The sequence below is a fragment of the Protopterus annectens genome, chromosome 5.part0 (genome assembly GCF_019279795.1).
Source record: "Protopterus annectens isolate FY-2018-M chromosome 5.part0, PAN1.0, whole genome shotgun sequence".
In the NCBI taxonomy this organism is placed as follows: domain Eukaryota; kingdom Metazoa; phylum Chordata; order Ceratodontiformes; family Protopteridae; genus Protopterus; species Protopterus annectens.
Window position 1 is genome coordinate 320,006,698 of NC_056735.1, and position 21,405 is coordinate 320,028,102.

Sequence of the window (21,405 nt, forward strand, 5' to 3'; positions counted from 1 at the left end):
ACTGATGTTGTGAACTATGTGACACTTTGGTTGTGATTGGTGTTTGTTTGCGTTTTATCTTCAGAGGTCCTTGTTGCTTGGGCAGGTTACAGTTAAGGGCCTCTGCATATGTGGATTTAGTGTTGCTATATGTGGGTGTTAGTGGTGTGGGTTTAGAAGGGCTATGTGTTGCTTGAGGTGTAGTGTGGGTGTTAACCTTCTCCTCTTGACTGTCTAGCACAATCTTGGGTGGAAAGAGCTTTGCTTCCATTTTGGCTATGTAAGTGCATCTCTCATAGGTTGTAGTGTTGGGTGGTAGGAGGAGAGGGTTGTCTGTGTACACGAGGCAATTGCTGCATTGCCCCAGTATGCCCAGATTCACCAGGTGGACAGGAGAAATCACCGGAAGCTGACCCTTGGACATGCCTGGTTTGGTGCTTTTTTTTTTTTTTTGTAAAGTACAGGAGCTGTTTTCCCTTACCTTAGCAAGGTACTTTGTAACTATAGGCTGTTTAGTGCCTACGATTAATTTCTCCTTATTAACAAGGAGAGTTGAGTGTTTGTATCAGTTTAAGGCTTCCTAGTGCTTTCCAGCAGGTATTAGAGCAAATGCTAGTCATAGGGATGCTTAAAGGTAAGATGAAAAAAAAATGCACACTGCAGTGTGCATTAGAGAAGCTAGATGTGAAAGTAGGTAACTTAAGTTTTACCTGTTCAAATTGCTTTCCCTTCATTCCCTTTTACCCCTGCTCCCTTCTCTAGCTTTCATGATAAAATTAGACTCAAAGGATGCTTATCACATTCTCAGTGATAAATGTTCAGATGTTTTTAAGATTTTCTCTGTCTGGCTTACATTATCAGTTCTTTGTCTTACCCATTGGACTTTCTACTACTGAAAGGTTATTCACAAATTGTTTGGCTCCAGTAACTGCTTATCGCAGACTTCAAGGCATTCATATAGTTTCGTAACTGGATGATTGTCTTATCTTTGCAGACTCTTTTTCCAGCTGTCAAAAGTCTTTAGCAACTGTTCAGAATCTCCTACTCAGTTCAGGTTTTCAAATCACCTTACAAAAATCTTCTGTCATCCCTTCTCACAGAATTGTATTCCTGGGATGTCTGTTGGTTTCTGCCACTGGAAGAGCTTTTCTTCCTCCAGACAAAGTAAATATGTTGACAAGTTCTTCCTGAGGTTCTCCATTCAAAGACAGATATCTACAAGGGAGTTTCTCTGGATTTTGTGGTACATGGCATTAGTGATTCTCTGATTCCATTGGCCGTATATCACATGAGAAAAATCCAGTGTTACCTCAGGTCAGTCCAGATTCAGCATATTTACCCTTTATATTTTCTGATCCCTGTTTTGGGATTTGTATGAAGGGACATTCTCTGGTGGATATACCAGATCTCTTACTATCCAGGTCTTCCATTCTCCCTTCCAAACCATATCTAGTCATTCATTACATCAGACATGGCATGGAGAGTGGTTTCCAAAGGGTTGAAAGTGCAAGGTCTGTGGATCCCTCATGATAGACAGAAGAACTTAAATGTCAGAGAGATGTTGGTAGTGATCACTGCTTTGAAAGCCTTAAATCATTTCTGGTCCCCAGGCTAACTCAGGTTTACATAGACAAGGGTACCAGATCATACTTCTTTGCAGACATGCTATGATAGCATGATAGATAGCAACGTAACTCAGTTTGACTCTTCGGGCTTTATACATTCTATTAGAGAAGAACTTGATTGCAGACAAGCTAAACAGGACTGAGACAGACACTTATGAATGGAAACTTCACCCTGGGGTCTTCTAATCCAAGAACTGATACAGCTGTAGGGAACACCTTAAGTATATCTGTTTGCCTCCACTCAGAACAGGCAACTAAATAAATTCTGCTTTAGGACTCCTTGCAAACAGGCCTAGAAAACAAATGTCTTTGCATTTCTATGGACTTGAATGTTCATGTATGCTTTCCCACCCTTTACACTTATATCCAAAGTTCTTCTGAAGATCCTGAAGGACTCCGCAAAAATTGTGGCCAATGACTCCCTTTTGGCCCAGGAAACAGTGATTCTCCCTTGTTTTCAATCTGGCCAAGGACAATTAATACAGGCTTCATCATGGACTGCTTTTTTTTCTTACACAAACAGGGGTTGTTTCATATACTCCAACCTGAAAACTCTTCAACTAACTGCCTGGATGACAGCATTTTGAGACTTTTAGGCACCTGTTTTTGAGGATGTGCAGCAGGGATTAGACAAGGCAAAAAACTGTTACTAGAAAATCATATATGTATAAGTGGAAAAGATTTCTAGTTAACGCTAGACCAAGAATCAGGACCCTCTTCAGGTTTAGTTAACTCTGCTTCTTGATTATTTGTGTGAATTACTGTTCTCTGGCCTTTCTTCTTCCTCTAATAAGGTTAATTGTACAGCCATTTCTACTTGCCTGCCCTTAGACCCACCTCCTTTTTAACAATTCTCACTTTAAACAGTTTTTGAAAGGGGTGTTAGATCTGTCCACCTAGTTGACAGGTGAGTTCTCCTTGGGAACTTCATTTTGTGCTTGAAGGGTTGAATTTTTTCCATTTAAAGCTGCTCATCTGGCTGACCTGACTTCTGCTAGGTGAATATGTGGGTAACAAATACTTACGGTGAGTTAACCCTACCTCAGTTTTCACAAGGACAAGGTTTCTTTGAGAATTAACCATTTTTTTATCCATAAAGTGCTCTTAGAGTTTACCTTGAGCCAGACTATTAATCTCCTGTCTTCTTCCCTGAACCCAAGAACAAGGGAGAAAAGATTCTTCACACTCTGGATGTACACAGATAAAACTCAAGCCAGCATGAAAGTAAACTATTTCAGGATGGCTGTCTCATGCTGTTGATTTTTGTTATGCTCATCATAGTAAGCAACTTCCAGGCAGGGTTATGGCTAGTTCTGGAAGGGCATTGGCATCTCTGATGGCTTTCTGGAAAGGGATAGAGGGATCAACTTGGTCCTACTTTTACAAAGCACTACAAACTGAATGCCTTTTCTAAGTCCAGAATAGACTTTACCAGGACCATTCTCCAGGGGCTCCTGGATTCTTAGTTTATTTCCCTCTGCACTTTTTAGTTTCTAAACTATGGTAATCTACCCAAATAGCTTAGGCTACAAATGTTGAAAATATTACAGCTGTGTTTGTAAACTCACAATAATAGTGGATCTTCAACTAGATGACTGTTGCATTAGCAGCCCGTTCCTCCAACCCCCTTACTTTGGATGTTCTTTTTTTTATGTTGCCTAGGTGTGGGTGTGTAGACCCTTGTGTGTATAGTTTACCATTGTTTGTTTCCTAGCATTATTATTTCAGAGCTCTTACTTCCTCTTTTCTAGGAAAAAAAAAACTGAACAAATTGGTGCTCTGTATTTATACTGGTGTTCTCCCAAGGTCCTAACAAATGGAACACGTGGAATGCACCCTATAGTTTTTTTTTAAGTTCTAGGAAATAGAAACCAAACTGCTTAGGCTTCCACAACAGTGATTTGTTAAACATCTGCTGTTTGGTTTACTTACACAACTGTACTTCCCACGTTTTGAGGATAGAAGGCCGACAGATATAATTACTGACCGACACTTGTTTGTGGTAAAACTTTATGATGACTACTGCTGCCTAAACTTAAGGCAAAAGTGTAGTGCCAGTGGAAAGGACAGAGTAGCAGACTGTTCAGTAATATTAGTGTCACTAAAATATTGTACCACTGTGCCTGTTTTACTATCTGGAGCCCATACCTCTCAAGTGTACCTCATTACGAGGAACGTACCTCATTTGGGGTCTTAAAAAGTTCAATGTTCCTCGAAGTTCCTCAAAGTTCCACATTGAAAGAGTCTGTCACACATTCAGTGTTAGGATTTTTTTTTAAGTGAAATCCATGGTAAATACAAATTAATCATATTAATTCATTAAATGATCTTCTTTATAAGTAAAACCAGCATATTTTAACCATCCTATGACCTTCCTATTTGAAGTTGTTAGCAAGCCATTAGTATGTGTTCCACATTTTGCCCATTTGTTCCACATTATGAAGGCAAGTATTCCTCATTTTGGAGATAGAAGGTTGAGAGCTATGCTGGAGCCTCTGCAGTAGACCCTGCTACATTAAAACCAAATTCATAACTGTTAAAAGTTTAGCTGTTATTAGGATTATGTTACTTGTACAGTTCTTTTCTGACTGAATGGAAAAGCGTTAGTAGCTGTTTTGGTTGGCAGCTGGATGGGAATTCCGAGAAGATCATGCAAATACGTCACTGATTTAAGAATTGTGACTGGGCAGCCACAGCTATTAAGAAAAAAACAGCTTGGAATTATGCAATCCTGCCGTTACGTTCACTTCTTTGTCTACTTACATTAAAATAGCAAAAATTGCGGAACCTAAGAACCTTCCAACAGCAGTACATGAAGCTGTTCTGGAGTTCTTTTGAATGGTAGCAACTCTAGCCAATGAGTAACGAAATTTATTGGCAGCATGTGGGCGCGGTCGAAGAACGCTCCAATCAGATGCAACCTAGGGCGGGTTTTACCGACCCGGCTTTTTGCTTTGAGTCTGGGCACAACAGCTTGCCAAGTGAAAGAAGCTATGTGAAAGGCTTTGTAGGAAGGCATGCTACTAGGAGCAGTGTTGTCTGTCTCCTGTAGTGTTTTCACTAAGTAAGATCTTGCAGCACCGCAGCTTGTGTTACCGAATTGTGTGTGTGTATGTGCAAGTGTGGCGTCAGAGGATCTTATTAATATTTATTCACTTGCCAACGCAGTGGTAATTGCTGGCTGGATTTTTATTTATTTTAATACAATCATGAGAATTTTCGGTATTCTTCTGAAAAATATAACCCCAAAGCAGATAGAGTATTATTCCAGATTTTCACCTTCTCCTCTATCAATCAAGCAGTTTTTGGATTTTGGTGAGTACTAAGTAGTAGGCATCGTGTTTACAGCTGTGTTGAATTAACTAACAGGGACTATTCAAGGTCATCACTATTTCTGTCAGTGCTGATGATAACCATTTATGTGTGAGTCCGGGAGCCAAATATTTCTTTGACTTGTTTGTTTACATTACGTTTGGACAAAAACATTGCCTGTGTGACTTTGACTATTGCAGTTTGTGTGACAGTGACCATCCATGGGGTGTTTTAGAAATTTCCGGAAACACGTTTTTACAATGACAGTTTAAAACAGAAAGGGGGTGATAGCCGTGGGTAGTACCAGAGCAAGTGCATGTTGTGTGGCACGGGGGGAGGCTGTTTAACAAATTTGGTCCTGCCGGTGATGTTTGCCAGTGATGAGAATGTCGCGTACGTCTTCTTTTATTGGTTGTCGCGCTGGTGGAACTGTTTGGTTACCTGGCGGAAGTATGTAAAGCGGCAAGTCTAACTGCGTGCCCAGGGAAGCCATTGGTGCTGGTTGGTACCCGATATAAGGAAAATATTACAGATTATTTTGACAAGAGTCGCATAATAAATGTGTCTAGCAGTTATCTCTCGAGGTTTGCCTGTTCGATGAGAAGTACACCTATGGCTTTTTGTTATCCCACGATTTTACATAACCTGCATTCTAGTTTATAGTAGTAATTACCTCTTTACATGAGCATAACGCAAAATGTGCAAGCCCTGCTCCTTTGTACTATGTTTATGATTACCGAGCAAAACCATGCCTCTAGTGTTATAAACTGTTTTCATAGGATTGGTGTTAATAACAATTTGGTGTGAATGGGACATGCGTTTATTAGAAATCAGACATGTAATGGCATTTTGGCAGTGGAGGTTTATCAGACGTTGAGCATTTCGGTAGATTCCACGGCCCGAGGTACAAGGATCAGAGACTTTGGAAGACAGACTCTTAAAATCATAACTGAGTGAAAAGGATCCATGGTTCAATATTTACTTTTATTGTTAAATAATACAGTAAACTGAAACAGAAAGGGAAAGGTTGACTGTGGACTTCTATTTTTCGAGAACATCTTTCTACCATTTCTCCTTTTACTTATGTATCACTTGTTCAGAGTAGTGCTTGGAAAGTAGTTCTGCATAGTTATACAATTTGACATTTGTTAGTGATAAGCTATGGAAGGTACTTGCATAAGTGATTTGCTACCAATCCATATTATAGATCCCACTGCATCATATTGTTGTTTGTATCTGGCTGCCAGGTCATATTGTACACTCATACTGCATCTTTTTTCTCTCTTGTTTTGGTTGTATAAGGGACATGTATATTATTTACTATACTATAATTTCAGTTTTGTTTCTGCACATTGGTGCCTGAGTCGTGCCTAAGAAGGGTCTTCGGACCAGCGCAACAGCTGTTGAATAAGTAAATAAATACATGCATTCATAAAAAGTACTAAGTAATGGAGGGGGTAGACAGAGGTGCACATATTGGCATTAAATCTGTACTATGGATTGTTGTGGCACTACACTCTGTAATATGGAGTATGGACTGGCACTTGTTAATGGTAAAATTTTATGATGACTACTACCTTCTAAATTGGGTATTGCAAAAAGCTAAACACAGAAAGAGCAGTGTGTTTATATGAATGGAAGTTTTGTGGATATGGCAAATAATCTGTTCATATCAAATGTGTGGGTGTGTTTAAGAAACCACCCGTGTTTCTTAACAAATCTGGCTAGAAATACAGGATAATATAATTTCCTGACTTAATTATATTTAATGAATTGAGTGTTTTACTGCACATAGAATTTGTACTGTATTATTTCAGAAGCATGTACACAGCTCACAAAAAGATAGGATAAATATTTGTGTCTGTATTAGTGAAAATGAGATAAGCAACAGAAAGTGTAGTCTGAATGAAAAAGAACACCACAAACAAGTATATCATTTACTGTTGAAAGTGATGAGACCACAGCTAAGCAATATGATTGAAACAGAAAGAGACTGTAACCTGTCTATAAAAGTGGCAGTAAAGTCAAAGTGGAGGCATGTATTGGGAAAATGGTTAGTTGAAGTAAAGAAGAGATGAGTGGAGTAAGGTTTCATAACACCTGAGGGATGGGACATGCTGCTGATTGACTCAATTTATCTGGTTAAGTGATGCATTATTGTTATAATGAAGTGAATCCAATATTGGTGGCTGTAGGTGCGTTTTGTTTGCTCAGAAGTCATAAAGTAGGAGTGTCAATAACTTGTCCCATTGCAATTCTGTTGCAACAAAAATATTGTGCAGTATATTAAATATTTTTTTGAGAAAATGAATAGTTGAGTATGGGGGGAAAGTGGTTTCCTACCTTAGATTAAAAATAAAAAAGACTGGAAGGAGTTTGGATGTCCTAGTTCAGATTTCTGCTGTGGGTTTGGTTAAGCTATATATTTACTCTTTTTGCACTGGATGATTGTCTTTAAAGTTAAAAACTGTGGGGGAGTGGGTAAAGTTACTTTGAAACCTCACCTTTCTGGCTGGTCTTACCCAAAGTATGAGTTGGATTCTACGTTTTTCAGATATATGATTAATTGCTCAGTTCTGATGGTATTACAGTAGCTTTTGAAATAATTATAATTAGTCCTAACTGTGCTACTGTGACTTGATGGCAGCTGGGAATATATATCACTAGTTGGCTGGTCCTGCCCAGAGCACTATATAGTTGCCTCCTTCCAAGTTTGTGCACATATCTCTGAAACCAGTTTGATTGACATTCTGATTTGCTTTGTATTAGTATATGCAAACATTGCTGCTTTATAGCTGTTGGGTCTCTGGTTCACTTACCAGCTCAAATGTCTTCTATGCATATTCTTTATGCACTTCCTGTTTCTGTGTGGTCTTTGCTGGGTAGTTCAGTTTTCTTCCACAAACCAAAAACTTTATAAGAGGAGAATCGGTGAGCTTCTTAATTGCTTATTAGGAATGTGTGTGTGTGTGTGTGTGTGTGTGTGTGTGTGTGTGTGTGTGTGTGCGCGCGCGTGTGTGCACATCCTGTGATGGACTGGCATAGCCGGCTTTAGACTCATGCCAAGTAGGCAGTTTCCTAGGGTGCCGATCTCACTGCTGTAGAAGGGGTGCTTTTCCAATTTTTTTTTTATGGCAAGGAAATGCCTTGCTTCTTTACTATGAAATAAATAAATAAATAAATACTGGAAAAGCACCCCTACCAGACCTAAGGAGGAAGCCTTATAGATTTTGCCATTCCATTTCTTGGCCTCCTGCTTTTCCTGTCCATGACCTACTGGATAGCTCATAGGTGGGTCAGAGCAAGAAGATGACACATTCAAAACTGAAATCTGGTGAGAAGTGAAAGGTGTGAGGTGTGTGTGTGTAAGTATATATATGTAATTTTTTATTGTTATTGGTAGATAACCAGATCTTTTGGATGGCTGGGATCTGGTTAGTGCTCAGCTGTCCCTGTATTTTACAATATGTGTCTGCTTTTATTTAATATGCTTATCCTGTACATAATATGTCTGAAATGGCTCGATTTTTGTAAAATGTTCCGATTTTTTCTTCATACTTTTGGTCTGTTTGATGTAATTTTTTCTGGCAAATCAGTGAAGACTGAAATCACTAAATAATGGCAGACATTTGGGTTTCAGACTTCATGTCATTCAAAAAATGCATGCTAATACAAATCTTGTTATTCTAGCAACTTTATAAGTTTCTAAGAAAAATATTTAAAACCTGTCCCTAATTTCACCCCACTCACCCATCATTTTTTACTTTTTCCAGAATAATACAATACTTGGCTATAATTTTCAGCTACAGCTTCCAGGGAAGAGCTATCTGTAGAAAGTAACTGACCTTGTTTTCTCAGTTTAAACCACCTTTGTCCGGCTTTGCAGGACTAGTGTGGATTTGCAACATTACTGCGATTTTTATGTGAAGCAGTTTGCATTATTTTAATGTGTGGTTACTGTTTTCACTGAATGAAGCTGAAATGTAATACTTGGCCATTATTTGTATTTGTAATTGCTGGGTGAGGGTGGGAGCTGTCTGTAGAAAATAATTGATCCTCTTGTTGTTTTTTTCAATTTAAAGAGTCACTATCTGGCTTTGCAGGACTAGTGTGCATTTGCAGAATTAACCAGGACCCTCATGGCTTCTGGTGGCAAGCAGCCCCTAGACCCCTGTCTTAATGCATTTATTTCCTGAAGGTTAGCCTTGGTCTGTTAGGATATGTTGAAGGAATACAGGAAAAAGGAAAGCTGAAGAATAATACTGAATTTCCCTCCTTAATCATGATTTTTGTTCAGACAATCATTGGATCAAAATGTTGGAAAAAAGCTCTAAAGTGCACCTTAGAGCATCTAGGACCCTCACAGTATCTGGTAGCCTAGTACCCCCAACCCCTGGCTTAAGTGTATACTTGGTCATTTAGTCTCTGTTGGAAAGATGCAAGAAAAAGCAAAGTTGAAGAGTAAGACTGAATTTCTTTACTTCTTCATTATTATTGCCCAGGACATCATTGGATGAAGAGGTTGTTAAAAAAATTGAACTGCATCTCAGAGTATCTAGAACCCCCGTGGCTTCTGAGGGTAACAGTCCCAATATCCAAGAAATATGTGCAAGAAAAAGCAAAGTTAAAGAATAAGATTGAATTTCTTTCCTTAATCAAGACTTTTTGTAGGCTATCATTGGATCAAATAGGTTGCTAAAAAATGAAATTACTGCAGAGCATCTAGAACCCACTAGGTCCCTAGACCTGCAGTTTAATATAGTTATGTTGTCTTGACATTTTAAGATGTGTTGAATGAATGAATGCATGAAAAAGGGCAAGAAGAAGGCAAACTGTGAGAAAAAGAAGAAAAAAGTAATCTGGGTGGTGTGGGTCGAATAAGATGGGAGACGGTGGGAGCACCTGGTAATATGGAGTGGTGCCATGAAGTCTTTCCCCTAGTGCACCAGACCAGCTAAGGCCAACCCTGTGGACTGGTGTCCTGCCTGACTACTTACTTGTCATATATCTATTATTTACAAGGATAGACCTTAGCTACCTCACAACCCTGAACTGGATAACTGGGTGTATGAGAATGAATAATGAATGGATTGTGTAGTAAATGCATACAGTGGCCAGTTTAACCACATTTTATTTTATTATTACCTGAGCTTCTTTAGGCAATCTGATGGGAGACTTGCTCATTTAGGTCAGGGCTGGAAACCTGATGAAGTTGGGTCATGTGGCAAGTGGTTGTCATCTACTCAGTTGAGACTTTTTCAGTTTTGTTTTGGGTGAAGGGATGATGTACAATGACATGTCAAGTAGAGCACCTCACTGACCCTTTTCAAGAGAAATCTTGATGACTGGATAGGAAATAGAAAATTCACCCCTGGGATAACTCCAGTGGCTCTTCTCAACAGAGGCACTGGGAACTAAGGTCGGGTGGCACAATGCCAGGGTAATCCTATGGCTAGGCTTGTAAAGGCCCCAGAGCCATTAGCCTAGTACACACCTATGAACCTATTTCTCTGTCTTGTATGTGCTGTTGCACTAAGCTGTTGTCATTTTCTTCACTTAAAACTCAGAGTCAAGCCATAAGTAATCCGGGACAATTTTTAAATACTGGTAACATGTATTGAGAATGTTGGTTGAATAAAGTTTGAATTAACTTAACTTTCTGAAGAGTTTAATATTTATAGATGTAAAGTTTAATATAATTTATAGACAGTAATGCCCCATGTCATGTCACAATACAGTATATTTCTGAGGGAAAGAATTAAATTTTTACAACAAAATGAGGTATTCCCCTGAAAATTTGATAAGTATGTTTTGACATCAGGTGTCTGCCACCCCTTTGTTTGGTCATTGAGCAAACTATGTAACTTTATTATTTGATCCAACCAAATGTCATATACTGCTGGTCTTTAGCCCCTACCCCAGAAAGGGGTAAGCTTTTCCTCTGTAGGTAGTCCTTTGAGAGAATGTGTGTGTTTCTGAATTGGAATTTGTTATCTCTCTGTGCTAATAGACTATATTCTCATCCTTGCTATGTAAAGACGTGGATATGTAGTATGCTGCTCCCAAAATAGGAAACTGTTTTTAGGACAGCATGTAATAGACTTCTATATTTTGAGAGTTAAATTTAAATAAATGTTATAATAAGTAATCTAAGGGAAAAATGAAATGTTTGAAAATCTAATTGTGTCATTTGAAATATTGAAGCAGCTTTTCCAATAATGCCAAATCAACCATTAATCTCTGTTTTAAAGAATGCTCAGACCTAGTGTTTCAGTTCATATGTTAAGGTTGCCAAGGTACAAATTCAAAATTCATGTTTGTGTGCAATTCAAAGTGTTTCAATGGGTGCTTAATTTATCTGGATAAAAAAATGGGAAAGGATTGCAGGTATTAAGAATAACTAAAGCCTTTTGCAATTAAGGAGGAACAGTTTTGATGCTTACTTAAAAGTGCTGGGAATTAATAAATTTAGGAAAGTCTTGCATGTCTTTAAGCTGTTTAACAGTTAATTAGTCTGGTCAATGATATGTGATTGTTTTTCACTTACGATTAGCAAAATTCAGAGATACTGCCTACATTGTGTAGAGAAACTGCATTATTTTGAGGATAAAAAATGGGCTAGCAGAAGATGGGCTGCTGTGTTCCTAAAGAAACATTATCTTGTGATCTCCAATATATCCGTCCAGCACACAAGCACATGTATTGGGTTAGTGAAGTGCCTTGATTTTCCATCATGTTACCTGTGTAAAATTGCTACTGTCAATGTAACATGGCAGCACTATAAGTATTCTTATGTTGTGTGTGTGCTTACACACACACACACACGTACTTACATATGCACACGTGCACAGGCACCCTTATGTATGCACACAGACAACACACAGACACACACATGCGCGTGCACACACACGCACACGCACACACAACACACACACACCACAGAGATACACAAGCACATTGAATAGACAGCATAATTTCTTCTTAATAAACCAAGCACCACATTACTTGATTCCATGTGCATGTGCACAGATGGAATGTGCTATAGATCAGTAACACCCAAGAAGGGCACGTAATGTGGCAGGCTGCACACTTTCCTGCTATCAGTCACAGTTTAGAGAAGTATGTGATGAGCACAATGTAGTTTAGTGAACTTCTAAGTACATTGCTGTCCTGTAAACTAGAGTTGGCACCACTGGTTCATAGATGTCTGATATTCTAGGCAGCTAGATCTGCTCTATAATGTAAAACTGAGCTCATAGCCATGAACATTGGAGATGGCATAGTGCTGCTTTGTTATGCAGGGTTCACACTGAACTTACTGTAGGCAAAGTACATGCACTAAGTAATATTTGCCTGCAGTTTTTTCCACCTTCTTACTCATGATGCCAGGATATCAGGTCATAAAAAATGTTTTGCTTCCTAGATTAGATTACGTACTTCCTATCTTTGTTTTTAATTCACAATGGAGCATATACCACAAACACAATATTTAGCTTCATCTCATTATCAAGTGATACAGAACAATGCTGTCTTACACTGTCTTAAATGAAACAGATATCACTGACAGCCAGAGTCAGCATATTGCTGGGTACTTTAACCTCTAAGCTGCTCAATAACAACTACTGCCTATCTTTGGCAGCTGTATTACCTGTAAGAAACAACTCTTACTTTCTTAGATCTAATTCACAGTTTTACTCTATCTCTTCACCTTGATACTGGGTCATAGGACAAAAGGCACCCTTCACTTTAAATTGCCCTCTGCAGAGCTGCACTTGCTTAGCTCCCCTATGTGTGTATATTACACACACACATATATATACACATGTGTATGTGTATATATATATATATATATATATATATATATATATATATATATATATATATATATGTTATATATACACATTATACATATATATATGTTTTTTGTTATTTTTATCTGACCACTGCTTTGCTTGGGCTGTGTGGCCTCTATATCCCCTGCGGCCACCTTGCAAATCTTCATAGATTGATTCCAGCTGGGGGGGGATGTATCAAGGGTCAGCTCCCCTCAGTGTTCTTCTCTGCCTTAAGCTTTCTCTGTGGCTCTGCCTACTACCCCAAGAAAGACTTCCACACCACCCCTTCCCATGTTGATCAATGGGGTTTTAACACCTACACCACCTTATTTCAGTAACATTTTATAGTGCAGTTTTCCATTACTTTATCTCTTCCCATCTGTCTGCTAGGTCATAGAATGAAAGGTACCCTTCACTTTAAATTGCACTCTGCAGAGGAGTAAGGAAGTTTCTGTTTTTTATTTCTTATATTTTGACATACATTTTCTTGTTAATCTACCTGCACTAAGTAATTGATGTAAATAATGTATTGTCTTAGAAACAATTCTCTTGGTTTATTTTCTTTGTTTTCTGAAATGTACAAAAGCATGTTTATGTGTGTGAATGTTATCTGATTTCTAGGTCAACTTATGTTTTATAGTGGTTTTATGGTACTAACTAGTCTAAGTACTGCAATAAGTTATATCATCCATTTTGTGTTTTTCTAATATATTGTTTTTAACTGGCTACTTCTTGTGTTTAGTTAGGTAATGATAGTTCCAGATTTTCTAACAGCCACATTGTCTTTTGTTAGCGTTTGCTACATATTAAATGAGCTGCATAGATTACTTCTTGTCACCAAGAAAAATGGCAAATATTTCAAATAATGCATCTAATGTTAAGCTTTCTGTAATGTAAAGTGCTATTTTCTCTGTCAGGAATGTACTGACCATTCTACCTTTTATAACATGTTTGGATTGCTTCCCTGTCTTCTCTTCTTCTATCTCATGTATTTCTCCCTTCCTAAACTAATACATACATTAAGTTATTTCATAACACTTTCACTAATTCACTAGTGTCACCCGCAGACTGCACAGAGAGATTCCCTGGTTGGTGCTGACCCCCCCCCAAACACATTTTAACTTACTAGCAATTCAGCCTTAAACTGAAAGAAAGTAGAAGCAATTTCTGGCTGCTCCTGAGCAAGTCTGTCAAGGCATGTGTTCTCCTGTTCAGCTGTATTACTGCAACACTGTTCCATATGTTAAATAAGGTTTTAAAGGCTCAAAGCGTCTTTACCATCATGTTGGTAGAATGTAAACTTGGGGTGGGAGGCTGGCATAATGGTTAAAGTGTTTACTTATAAATGTATGGTGCAGGGTTTGATTCTCACATGGGGTAATTAGCTAAGCTTGAAATGGCCTACTAGGGCACTTAGCCTAGTACTAATGTAATAACTAATTTTCCTTACCCAGGGAAATGGACTGCATTTACTTAAGCATCTGTAAGGAGACTTGGTCTCTATTTAATCTGAAGCTCACCTTGCACACTTGTTTCTGATTATGAATATGAACTCCCATAGCTTTAAAAATTAAAGGGACTTAGTTTTATTCCCATTCCCTCCCTTTTTATTTTTTTATTTATATCTATATTTGTAGCTTTTAGTTTTATTCTCCCTTTTTTATTTTTTATTTATATCTATATCTATATTTGTATCTATATCTAATTTTTAAAAAAAAATTTTCTGACCACTGCTGTGCTTAGGCTGTGGTGCCTCTATATCCCCTGCATCCACCTTGCACACCTTTATAGATTGATTCCAACTGGGGTAGGTGTATCCAACTTTGCTCCCCTCCCTGCCCCAGATCCCCAGCCACCTCCCAGGCTCTACAATTTATACATCACCATCTCCACCCTCCTCCCACCCACTTTTGACCACCCTTTAAAGGTACATCCAACTTTACTATACCTACGTCCGACCTCCTCAGACACCAAAATGTGATATATTCCCACCTTAATCTACTAGCAAACAACACATCATTCTCAACCCCTTAGCCTTCCCATATACATTTTCTGCTCCTCTGCCATCACCACAGATACCTGCCACTTACTTTCATAACTTCTTTTCTGCCCTATCCTCCACAATACTTATCACCCACTACACTATACAATCAGTAACCCCATCTCTTCTGCCATCTCTTACCTACCCTTTATTAGCCTCCCACAAATCCCCACAATCACTCACTTGAACCCCAAGACTTACCCCACTCATTTACACACCATTGTCTACCTACCAGTCACACAGAACTCCCAACTTCACACTCCCTCTACCTCATCTTTTCTAAACCTACCAAATCCCAACAGTTTCACCTTAGACTTCCTAAGCACCTCTATAAATTCACCCCTATCCTGCTTATACTCCTCCTCAAAGCCAAAATTGAATCCAGTCCAGGTCCATCCCACCACAGGACACCCATAACTTTTCTCAACACCTCCACCATCTCCTATGCATTAATTAATGCCCAAAGCATTTCTAATAAACTTGACCAGATAAACACTTTCCTTACATCCCACTCATCGGACATCACAGCTGCCACTGAAACATGACTCAAACAAAGATATCCTAATTTTCAGCATCTGCTTCCCTCCAACATATACCTCCAAGAAACAAGACCTGGTTGTAGACAAGGAGGCACTCTCATTCTATGTAAAAAAACAGCTTTAAACCAATTGTCAGTGATCAAGCGAATGCTTCCTCAGATACTGAACCTAAATGGATCCTTCTAAACTTCTCCCGTGGAAGAACAGTCACTTTCTAATAGCAGTTGCCTACCTTCCTCTTCCTCCAGCCTCAGTTAACAGAATTTAATTCCTTATTCTTCCTATCACCTCAGCTGCACACAACTGTAAAAATATTGGTATTTTAAGTGATTTTAACCTGAACTATCTTGGTCCTCTGAGAAGTGACATTGCTGAATTTCTAGCCAATATCAACCTTATGCAGTTAGTCAGTGACACTACTCATCCAAATCTCTGAACCAACAACCACTCCCTGCTGGATCTGCTTATCTGTAGTATATCTGTTCTTCCATCCTCATTAGCAACCACCCCATTAACCTTCCACATTATCCCACCAGTCACCAAAACTGCCTCAACAAATTATTTACCTTCAGACGTAGATCCACCATCAATACAGACAACCTGAAAAAACACTTATCAACTTTCAACTGGTGTCGTTTTACCAACTTACAGAAACCCAACTCGACTGCAGCAGCTCTTACACATACCTTCCAACTTCAAGACAAATTCTTCCTTCTTACACAATGTCTTTTCAAATACAAAAAAAAAAAAACTACCTAACCACAGAGCTGAAAGATCTGCTCAAACTTAGGGACATTGTGTGGTCTTCATGGAGACAAAGGCCTTCACCAGAAAATCATACTGCCTTTACCTCTCTATGTAACCTAGCTAAGCATGCCATGTGCATGCACAAAGCCAACTATTTTAAAAACAAAAAACTTGTTCTGCTAGGCAAACCCAAACATTTCTGTCAGGAAGTAAATCTTCTCACAGGCCAAAAATCCACAGATTCCGCCTCCACCCATATCACCATCCAGACCTCTCAAGGCCAGTTCTTAACCTCTGAGGAATTCAGTCACCTACTTAGTACTGCAGCCTCTATCTCTCCCCTCAGTTCACCCAGACCCCTTTTATCCCCCTCTTCTGATATAAGAAAATTACACACAAAGACCTTGACCCCCTACTAGAAAACATGCCCTTGGATGGGATTCATGTGCTATGATCAAACGATTAAAACATCAAACCTCACTTCAGCGAAACAAGAGCATTGAGCATCTTAATTATCGAAAGCCGACATCAGCGAATCTCACCACATTGAATAGCAATAGTTGGCTAACAGCTGCAATGTTAGCATTTTATTTGTTACATTTGATATGTATAACATGATGAGAGTAACTATGTACAGTATATTTTTTCCAACTTATGCGCATCTGTTGGCAAACTATTATTGTTTGATGTGGTGAGATTCGCTGATATCGGCTCTCGATGATTAAGACTTTTGATGCTCTCATCTCTGTGAAGTGAGTTCGATGTTTTAATCGTTTGATCATATGACATGTATCCTGTTGGATGCACCCCTTGGTGAAAATGACCTACTCCCTTGATTTATATTTTCTGTAAAGACTTCCTTACCACACCTCTTCTGCATATTTATAACCTCTGCTTAACTCAAAATACATTACCAGATATATGGAAAACTTCTCTTGTTAAGCCCTTCCCAAACAGCCGCAGCTAGAAAATGCCTCCCACTTCTGCCCTATCGCCATTCTCCCTACACTTGGTAAAATACTTGAAAAACTATTCTGCAGCCATCTGTTTACATCTAACAGTACCATCTTCTCACTTTTAAACAGCTTGGATTCTGGACTGGCCGGAGCACAATTACAGCACTTGGTCACTTACAGATGAGATCCTTCTCAACATGGATAAAGGAAACCTTTCAGGAGCTGTCTTCATTGATCTTACCAAAGCTTTTGGTCTCATTGACCACTTCCTATTCCTTCATTGTCCCTAAGACATTTGGGCTTGCCCTAATACTGTCACATGATTTTTGACATTTCTTAACAATTGCGTATTTCAGAGACAAAATAAGCTCATCCATATCACCTGCAGCACCCCTTACCAGAGGAGTGCCCCATTGATCTGTACACGTCTCACTGGTGTTTTCAATCTGTATTAACAAACTAATCTGATCTCCCTAACCTTCCTTTCATTGCTTATGTTGATGACATGGTTATTCTTTGATCCATTCCCACACATTCAACTATTCAAACCCAGCTTCAGTCTGAATTCCACTCTCTTAATTCTTGGCTAAACAACCAGAAAAAATGTATGATATTTGCAACCCCACAAAACCTTAAAAAAAATCCTTAAAAATCTCAACATTCTCAGTGGTTCTCCAATAGAGACAACCACATCTATTAAATACTTAGGTTTATGGCTAAATTAGTCAGTTAATTTCCAAAGCTACATTGAAAACACCAGGAAAAAGATTGGTTCTGTTTTATTCTGGTCCTGGAAAATATTTCCCTTTCTCCCCAAACCAGTTAGAGCTGCAGTAGGCAATAGAGTACTCCTTACTCAACTTGAATACGGGCTTCCCAACAAATAGCCACAGCCTCTAAAAAAACTCATCCACTCTACAGTAAGAAGAAAATAATAAAATCTGCTGATTTTATGTCCAACCCTTCCCCCCACCAGGAACACGAATGCAGCACCCTCTTTAAAGCCAGATAGTTACCAGTCTCTTATAGAGTGAGCTATTTTTAAGGTCTCTTCTTTTCAAACTACTTCAACCTGGTGCCTTCCCACCTCTAGCCACCAAACCCTATGATCTCTATGATAAAACCACCCCCTACAACCTCTGCAATCTCTCACAATTAACTCCCTCACTCCAGACACCCCAAACCAAACTACTCTGTACTAACTATTCCTTCTCCATTCTTATTACCAAACTCTTGCAATCCCACCCCCATCACCTAAAAGAAGTATCCTCTTTCCCCACATTCAGGGCTCAGCTCAAAAAACATCTCCACTAAAAGTCTGACAGCAAGTGCTTTACCACTGAACACATAACCTAACTCTCTCCTTGCATGAATCACTCCTACTTTGGTCTTCTGTTCATGCTACTTCTTTCTCATATTTATTGCTTACATTAATTAACATTTGTTTTTCTATTCTGACAATATTTACATATTGTATTAATTGTCTATGGGATTATGTACCTTCTGTGATTACTGTGTTTATGAATTTGTTCTGTTTTATTTTTTGTGAATTTCTTCACCCAATCTGTGCCTGCAAGTGGTCTGTCATGACTACACACTGTACACTTCAAAGACAACAGTGTAGTAGACTAACTAAGAATGTAGCTGCCTTTCTTAGGCCCCATTTAATTTAGTTATAGGCGAAAGGGCACTTACAAAGACAGCACATTCATATTGGAGCACACTTTTTCTTGGCATTAGACAGTACGCAGTACTCTGTCTTCAGCTGTTCATTTAAAACAACATTTAAAATCACAAATGAAGTGTTCTTGGTTTGGAAATGAAAAGGCTACTACTTTTTGCTTTCTCAATTATCTGTAACAATTTCTAATTTGCTGTAAATGCTTGTTTTAAATGTGTAAATTGTTATGCATGTACCAAAATCTGTATGTGCATCTAGTGACCAAAACAACTGAATTATTACTTTTACTGCAGTCTAGGTTTTGTTATCTAAAACCTTAATTTGCTCATTGTTACTTAGTGACTTATTTTGTAAATTCATTCCACTTGTCTGTGCTTTTGTCAGTGTTGTGGCTGAAAAAGACCATTTGACCAACACACTCAACCATTTAACAGTCAAACATGCACACAAATAAAATAACCAAAGACTGCCACCACCTTTGTTTGTTTAGTCCCACATGCCCCCCCCCCCCCAGTCAATGACTCCTTGCTACCTGCAACCTGTTGGCTCATTCATTCCACAATAAGGATTAGAACCAGGTTAACTTCAAAACTGAGATAGGGCTCTATCAGCAAATTCATTTTTCTGAGGCAAGAGTAGAGTGTTGCTGTATGAATTTATATTAACCCCTATTCCTCATGGTAGCCAGGAAGCTTTCAGCAAGTGCTGCTGTCCTTGGGATACTCCCTGTGGGTGGTCTTTTGCCCATCCTTGGTCCCGTCAGGCTTGTGCAATATATAATGTTATACCAACTATAGCTGCATCCTGATAAAGTAAACTCTCAGTTAACTGGAACTCAAGCAAAGGCAAAAAAAAAAAAATACCAAGAAATACAGTACAATTTTATTGTGTTGCACTTTCTGCCCCCCCCCCCCTCAGAAACATGCCTTATGCTTTTAGAGTTTTAGAGTTTTACAAAGGAAGACAGGAATAAATTCCCTCTCTCCTCAAACTGAGAACAAGTCCAACCAAACAAGTAGTATAGGGTACAGTATTAGTCAGGCCTATTTTTAATAGTAACTCTCAACCAACCAGAAACTATAGTTATCTGGCATCTACCAGTCCCCATGGGTGCCAGTTAACTGAGAGTTTACTGTATTCTCTCACTTAACTAGTAGCAGACAGCAATTCAACAGAGCTTGGTGCTGATGAGCAAAATGACATTGGCTGCTGTCTCCCACCCTCTCTGCCTGTGCCTTCTATTGCCAAAACTACTAATCACACTTGGGTCACCTGGGGCGGTTAGGGTGTTTTCTCTCTACATCCTATGGCTAGGTGTCTTCAGTATCCTTTGAAAGTAAGGGCACACGGTTTGCATTGTTGTCTGCTGTGTAATTAAAGCTGTCTATCTGAATGCCCCCACCATCCTGTTAAAGCATGGATGCTTAGCTTGCTGTGCTCCCTTTAATCAAAGAGTCTCTGTTATCCATTAAAAGCATGGTTGTCTAACTTGCTGTTCACCCTTTAATCAAGTAACTCCCTTCTCCTCAAGGATCTCCATCATTCACTAAAAGAGCGGTTCCTCAACTTACACTGTTGTGATCCCTTTAATCAAACAATTCATGTGCTTCAAGTATCCTTAAAAGCATGTGTGTTAGGCTTGCACTGCAGTGATCCCTTTAGTCAAGCAACCTGCCTTGTGACTCCAGAGCCCTTTAAAAAGATAAAAACATGGATGATTAGCTTTCCCTGCTGTGAGCCTGTTAGTAAAATACCTCCAGCCCTTGAACCCTTTGAGGAACACAATGTTTCTTTGCTATGTGCCGTTCCCTGTGCTATTTCCCTACCAACTAAACTTCATAATGTTACCTAGAGGCAATCATCACACCATGGAAGTGAGGGTTATATTGAGCTGCTGGCCAGTACTCTGATCATTTATTAATATGGCATACTGTGTAATGTTTTGTTCTTAAGTCACACATCTGTCTGCAATGTGGATGAGATCCCCTCAGTTCTGCATTTGGTATTAAAGGTGTCTCTGAATCCCAAAGTTTTTCAGAATTTACTGTATTACTGGCATGCATTTTTATAGCTGTAAAGGTGTGCATTTGAGCATTTGATTGCTTTAAATATACTGCTTTTGCTAATTTGATACTAAGTTGTTTTAAAAGCATATAAATGTTCCTTAGTTACCTTTGAGTAAGCTCCTTCATCTTGACATTTATGTTTTGCACCTTAGTAATGTTGCTATTGCTGCTACTGGAAAACATTAGACTAAGCCTACTATGATGTGTCAAAATATTGGACAAATGCTACTAGCTGTAGATCAATTGATTTCCAACATATCAAGTGCAACAAAAGAAAGACATATAAGTAATGCAGCAATTGTTTTTAGGGGAGTGATGAAGGGGGTTACTATAAAGTAATGCAGCTATTGTGGTAGGGGAGTGATGAAGGGGGTTACTATAAAGTAGTGCAGCTACTGTGGTAGGGGAGTGATGGAGGGGGTTACTATAAAGTAGTGCAGCTACTGTGGTAGGGGAGTGATGGAGGGGGTTACTATAAAGTAGTGCAGCTACTGTAGTAGGGGAGTGATGAAGGGGTTACTATAAAGTAGTGCAGCTACTGTGGTAGGGGAGTGATGAAGGGGGTTACTATAAAGCAGTGCAGCTACTGTGGTAGGGGAGTGATGAAGGGGGTTACTATAAAGT

The 21,405-nt window shown here is 38.9% G+C and overlaps 1 protein-coding gene across 2 annotated transcripts in view; it reads left to right on the plus strand.

The window, feature by feature from the left end:
• Positions 1-4,568: 4,568 nt before the first annotated feature.
• Positions 4,569-21,405, plus strand: part of PDK3 (pyruvate dehydrogenase kinase 3) — a 1,115,542-nt gene continuing 1,098,705 nt past the window's right edge. The window contains exon 1 of one of the 2 annotated variants that reach the window (XM_044072300.1): positions 4,569-4,919. In XM_044072300.1, coding sequence (XP_043928235.1) covers positions 4,814-4,919 — 106 coding nt within the window. In that variant the 5' untranslated portion in view covers positions 4,569-4,813. Of the gene's footprint in view, positions 4,920-5,229; positions 5,418-21,405 lie in introns of those variants that run through there. The other variant, XM_044072301.1, reaches the window with a different exon arrangement.